The sequence below is a fragment of the Silene latifolia genome, chromosome 11 (genome assembly GCF_048544455.1).
Source record: "Silene latifolia isolate original U9 population chromosome 11, ASM4854445v1, whole genome shotgun sequence".
Taxonomy (NCBI): domain Eukaryota; kingdom Viridiplantae; phylum Streptophyta; class Magnoliopsida; order Caryophyllales; family Caryophyllaceae; genus Silene; species Silene latifolia.
The window spans coordinates 185,141,285-185,147,756 of record NC_133536.1 but is presented as its reverse complement, the minus strand read 5'-3'; the positions used below and the strand labels follow the sequence as shown (position 1 = coordinate 185,147,756).

Sequence of the window (6,472 nt, the reverse complement as noted above, 5' to 3'; positions counted from 1 at the left end):
GATGCATTACAACGACAGTACTCTTATAACTTTATAAGACGGTAAATAATATAACATGTGGGCAAAAGATAACGATTATAAGATGAAAATAACAATAAAACTAATATAACATGTGGGCAGTATAACGATTATAAGATGAAAATAACAATAAAACTAATATAACATGTTATTTCTACTATCTTATTTCAAATGTAAATAATTACTTATATCGACAAAGGGTTCCGAAATCATACCTTATTCTTATATATGGAGTACGTTGTAATTTCGAAATATTATAAAACACTTCTTACTTTTATACTTGTGTCTTTATTTTTATGTATGACGTAAACCAAACTTGCTTTCCAAAATTTTTCACGTAAGGCTTGCTATTTATAGAAGGTCCAAGCATACATGGCAATCTTATCAAAAATTGCATGCAAAGGTGCACGTAAATGCAGGAATTGATGAGTATGCAAACCCTCTGTTTTTGTTAGACACGTAGCATAGTTATCCGTTTTGGTCCATCTCTCATACATACGTGGTTCCGATATTAACTATATTTTCGTATTAACGGATAAAAAAAATATCATAAGGGTTAATTAATAATTTATACTCTTACCCTTAATCCTTGTGCCCATATCAAAAGGGAAGAAAAATAGCAACTGGAGGGAGTATTATTTTATTATTATTATTATTATATACGTTTTTTTTTTTTTTTTTTTTTTTTTTTTTTTTTGAAATATTACATTCTACCCTCCTAATAATAAGTTTCGTCCCCGAAACTTCTAATAACTTGTCATATCTGAATTACCTTATTTACTGGAACAGATGAGGGTATTTGTCTTTCATCTCCTGTTCTACTTCCCATGTTGCTTCTGTTTCTTCATGACGAGACCAAAGAACTTTCACCAATGAAATGGTCTTGTTACGGAGGACTTTCTCTTTGTAATCCAAAATTTGAATTGGTAGTTCCTCGTAACTAAGATCTTCCCTAACTTGTAACGGTGGTATGGTAATTACATGACTAGGGTCAGAGATATATTTCTTTAACACTGAGATGTGGAAAACGTCATGAATTTTTGATAGCTCTATCGGAAGAAGTAATCGATATGCCACATCTCCCACTCGTTCTATTATTTCGAATGGCCCTATATACCTTGGGCTTAACTTTCTCTGTTTCCCAAAACGTACCACTCCTTTTGTAGGACATACTTTTAAAAATACTGAATCACCTTCCTGAAATTCTAAGGGTCGTCTTTTTAAGTCGGCATAACTCTTTTGTCGACTTTGAGCAGTTCTCATTTTCTCTCTTATAATTCTTATTTTATCCGTAGTTTCTTGAATCAGATCAGGTCCAATGATCCTGGTTTCATCTATGTCATTCCAACACAAGGGTGTTCTGCACTTTTGTCCATATAAAGCTTCATAGGGAGCCATACCAATACTAGCATGGTAACTATTATTATAAGAAAACTCTATTAAGGGTAAGTGTTTCTCCCATGAGCCTTGAAATTCCAAAATACATGCTCTTAACAAGTCTTCTAACGTTTGTATTGTCCTTTCACTTTGACCATCTGTCTGCGGGTGAAAAGCAGTACTATAATTAAGTTGAGTTCCCAATGCTGTTTGGAAACTTTTCCAAAACTTAGCAAGAAAATTTGTATCCCTATCAGATACAATTGTTTTAGGAACTCCATGTAATCTGACTATTTCCTTTATGTATTTTATAGCTAACTGCTCTGAATTCCATGAGGTCTTAGTGGCTAAAAAGTGAGCACTTTTGGTTAATCTGTCCACTATTACCCATATTTCATTCATTCCTTGTGACGTTGTAGGCAGTCCTGTTACGAAATCCATTGTAATTGATTCCCATTTCCATATAGGAATATCTAAAGGTTGTAAAAGGCCGCCCGGCCGCTGATGTTCGATCTTTACTTGTTGACATGTTAAACATTTCATAACAAATTCGGCTATCTCTTGTTTCATATTACTCCACCAGAACATATGTCGAATATCTTTGTACATCTTATTTCCTCCGGGATGTATCGAATATCGGGAGTTATGTGCTTCATCCAATATTTTCTTTTTAAGGGTTTCTGAATTTGGTACACATAAGCGGTTCTGAAACCAAAGTGACCCATCTTCTTGGATTATGAAGCCATACGCCTTTCCTTTTTGTATATCTTTTCGGATTTTCTCTAGTTGAGGGTCGGTTCTTTGGGCTTCTTTTATTTCGTCACTCAAGGTTGCTCGTATTTCTAGATTTGCTATATATCCTGTCAGATTACCCACAACCATTTGTATGTCCAATCTTTCCATATCCTTTTGAATACAAGGTTGTTTAACCGTAAGCACATTAAGGGTCGAAAAAGGCTTTCGGCTAAGTGCGTCTGCTACTACATTAGCTTTTCCCGGGTGATATTGAATATCTAAGTCATAATCTTTGAGAAATTCAAGCCACCGGCGTTGCCTCATATTGATCTCTTTTTGGGTAAAGAGGTACTTCAAGCTTTTATGATCCGTATACATACGGCACCGGACTCCATAAAGATAATGTCTCCAAATTTTTAAGGCAAAAAACTCATGCAGCAAGTTCTAAATCATGAGTGGGATAATTATGCTCATGGGTTTTTAATTGTCTTGAAGCATAAGCAATTACTTTTCCATTTTGCATTAACACACATCCTAATCCTTGTTTCGAGGCATCACTATATACTTCTAAGTCATCTGTGCCATTTGGGATAGAAAGAATAGGGGCGGAAGTAAGTTTACCCTTTAATTCAGAAAATGCCCTATCACATTTTTCACTCCACTCAAACTTTGTACTTTTTCTCACGAGATTTGTGAGTGGTTGGACCAGTTTTGAAAAATCTTTTACAAAACGTCGATAGTACCCACTAAACCAGAAAGCTACGTACTTCAGCCACATTTTTAAGCACAGGCCAACTCATAATGGTCTCAATCTTTTCAGGGTCTACCTGTATTCCTTTACTTGAGACAACATGGCCTAAGAAATTTATTTCCTTTAACCAAAATGCACACTTCTTAAATGTGGCGAATAATTGATTTTCTCTTAAGGTTTCCAAAACTATTCTTAAGTGTTGAGCATGATCTTCCTCATTCTTAGAGTATACAAGGATATCGTCAATAAAAATAATAACAAATTTATCCAAGTAAGATTTGAATACTCTGTTCATAAGATCCATGAAAACTGCAGGAGCATTAGTGAGTCCAAACGGCATTACCATATACTCATAATGTCCATATCTTGTTCTAAAAGCTGTTTTAGGAGTATCTTCGGTTTTTATTCTCATTTGGTGATATCCGGAACGAAGATCAATTTTTGAGAAAATAGCACAACCTTGTAACTGATCAAAAAGGTCATCTATACGAGGTATAGGATACTTATTCTTTATAGTGATTTTGTTAAGTTCTCTATAGTCTATACACAACCTCAAGCTTCCATCCTTCTTTTTGACAAATAGCACGGGTGCTCCCCAAGGTGAGGTACTGGGTTTTATATATCCTTTTTCTAACAACTCATCTAGTTGTTTCTTTAATTCTTTCAGTTCTGCGGGAGCCATCCTATAAGGGGCTTTTGAAATTGGTGTACTTCCAGGCACCAATTCAATAGTGAACTCCACTTCTCGATATGGGGGTATTCCCGAAATTTCTTCAGGAAACACATCTGAGAATTCCTTAACCACTGGTATGTTGGTTATATTTGGCTCAAGTTTTGAAGGTTTAGAAATGTCACATAGGTAACCGTTGCAACCTTGTCGTATTAATTTTAGTGCCTTTAGGAAGGATATTATTCTAACTCCTTTATAAGCTTTATTATTTCGGAAAAGCATTTTCTCTCCATCTGGCCTCATAATTGTTAATGACTTTTCGTGACAATCTAATATCACGTGATTCTTTGCAAGCCAATCCATTCCTAATACAATATCAAAATCTTGTAGGTTAAATTTAACAAGATCTGTGAGGAAGTATCTTTTCCCTATTGTTAAAACACAATCTTTATACAAGGTAGAACACTTAACTATCTCTCCAGTTGGTAATCCAATTGAAAGTCTTAAACCCTGATGGTGAGGTGTTAACTTTAACTTTTTACTTAACAATTCAGATATAAAGGAATATGATGCTCCAGTATCAAATAAGACATTAACGGGAGTAGAATTTAGAAAAAGGTTACCCGTAATCACGTCGTCAGAAGATTCCACCTCCTGGGAATTCATTACATACATCCTTCCTCGAGTTGGGCCTGGTTTTTGAGCTTGGCGTCCCTGTGGTTTTGGAATAGATGTAGAAGGTATAGAGGTAGGATTATTTCCCGACACCATTGTCCTCCGTCTTGGACAATTATTCCTTACGTGATTTGGGCTTCCACATTCATAACATCGTAGGTTTAAAAGTTTACACTGACTGGTAGGGTGATTCGTGCGACCGCATCTGGCACAATGGGGTACCGGGTTTCTATCTTGGAATTGGTTATAAGGAATCTTCCCAAAGTTTGGTGGTTTGTAAAAATTTCTCCCGTTAACTCGATCGTTTTCAAACTTCCTTTTATTCCCCACTTGTTCAACATCTTTTTCATTTATTATCCTTTCTGCATTTGTAGCCTTATCATACATGTCCTGATAGGTTGAACAAGTATGCGTAGATAACCTGTCACGAAGATTCCAACCAAGTCCTCTTTCAAAGCGATTCATTCTTAATTCTTCTGTTGCCACCATATGTGGGGCAAATCGGGACAATTCCATGAACTTGGTGGCATATAACATGACTGACATTGTCCCCTGTTTCAACTTATTAAATTCTTCCTCTTTTTCTTTCCTAAGTGAGGGAGGATAAAACTTTGATCTCATAAGTTTCTTAAATTGAGTCCAATCAAATCCTTCCTCATTTTTCCTTTCTTTCACTGTTTCCCACCATAAGTCAGCTTGCCCTACTAAGTAATATACCGCAAATTCCACCCTCCATTTTTCGGGGCATTGTATAGCATCAAAAAGTTTGTCAAGACTTCTTATCCAGTTTTCAAGTTCCACTGGATCTAATTTCCCATCATAAGTTTTTGGATTACAATTTCCCATTTTCTTAAAATATTGAATACTATCTTCCTCATTATTAAGTTTGTTGTTCCTTATAGCTTCGCTTACTGAGGTGGCAAGATTTCTTGATATCCGAATGATTATCAGATATTGATTGATCAACTTCTGAATTATTAGGGTTTGCCATCCTATTAACCATAAAACACATGGATTAGATATTTATGAGTAAATATAAAATATGTACATATACGTTGAAAACTCATTACAGTTATTATACATACACACTACAAACATATGTATACAATATTAACTAGTGTACATATATTATACATTCACACTATTTACCATCTCTGAAAACATCGTTCTATTTATAAACTATATACCAAGATAGGGTGGTCGTCCTTATTTATTCTACAATCCCCAACAGAGTTACATACTTTCATTTTGTTTGCTTATTTCCAACCCTTTTCCCAGTAACAACCATTGTTTAGGAACCTCTTAATCATTACTTCCAGCGGAGCTCCACTCCTGTGTTACTGTACCATAGTCTTCATTATTACCAGTGTTTACTCCATTATATAAATTGTAGTCTTCCAAAACCAAGTAGTTGTGATCCGATTCATCGTCTGATGCATAAACAACATTATTTTCCTCAAAAGTGGTAAGTTCTAAAGCCAATTCTTCAAAGGTAGGAGACCATCTGTCAAAAATTAATCCAACACGAAAGTACTTGGAGTGATTGGGTATTCCATAAATAAGCATGTCGGAATATTTCTGTTTAAAGGTGGCCCATGGAATTGTGTCTGGCAAGGTCATAAGAAGACAATAAGCTTCATATGGTTCCGAGATGGAGTAGAAAGGGAAATAGAATGCGTAATCCTTAAAAACCTTCCTTAAACGATCAATATGCGAGGAGACCTGGTCACCTGGCTTCATAGCTAAATCGTACAGATTTGATAGCGTCATACTACGTATTATAACAAAAATATAACTAATTAGTCAACAAACAAAAATAATAAAGTATGGTCTCGTAGTAAGGTTTCTAAATAATTCACAAAGGTTATTTATATTTCACATCATACATTATTTATGTACATAAACATTTTCGAGGGATAACGATTGCTAGTCACTGATTATCCGTCAAAATTTACATACTAACAATCACTAAACTATAAACCTAGTGAGCCGCCTTTTTAGTTTACATTATTTATATACATTGTCTAACAACATAACTGGTACTAACTTCCTAATTATCACTTTCTGAACCAAATTCTTCTTTTAGAGGATCAGTAGTGGGACTGTCATCCATATTTTCATTGGTCTCGGTACTTTTATTAGCATTTCCATGTTCATTCCCGTTATCATCTGATAGATAAACAACTCTTTTTCTTTCAAGAGTTATGAGTTCCCAAGCCAAGGCTTCAAAAGTGGGAACCCATATA

The 6,472-nt window shown here is 35.1% G+C and overlaps 1 protein-coding gene across 1 annotated transcript; it reads right to left on the bottom strand.

Annotated features, from left to right (window-relative positions):
* Positions 1-2,876: 2,876 nt before the first annotated feature.
* Positions 2,877-5,996, bottom strand: LOC141614473 (uncharacterized). The gene is made up of 2 exons (XM_074433217.1): positions 5,540-5,996; positions 2,877-5,218 (listed from the first exon to the last, which is right to left on the bottom strand). The coding sequence occupies exons 1-2, from the start codon at positions 5,994-5,996 to the stop codon at positions 2,877-2,879; spliced, it is 2,799 nt and encodes a 932-aa protein (XP_074289318.1).
* Positions 5,997-6,472: the final 476 nt, after the last annotated feature.

Excerpts from the sequence above, each read along its gene's own strand:
- LOC141614473 (XM_074433217.1), bottom strand. The coding sequence starts at position 5,996 with ATGACGCTATCAAATCTGTACGATTTAGCTATGAAGCCAGGTGACCAG. Across the intron at positions 5,219-5,539 it reads GGAGTGGAGCTCCGCTGGAA|GATGGCAAACCCTAATAATT; the intron begins GTAATGATTAAG and ends TATGGTTAATAG.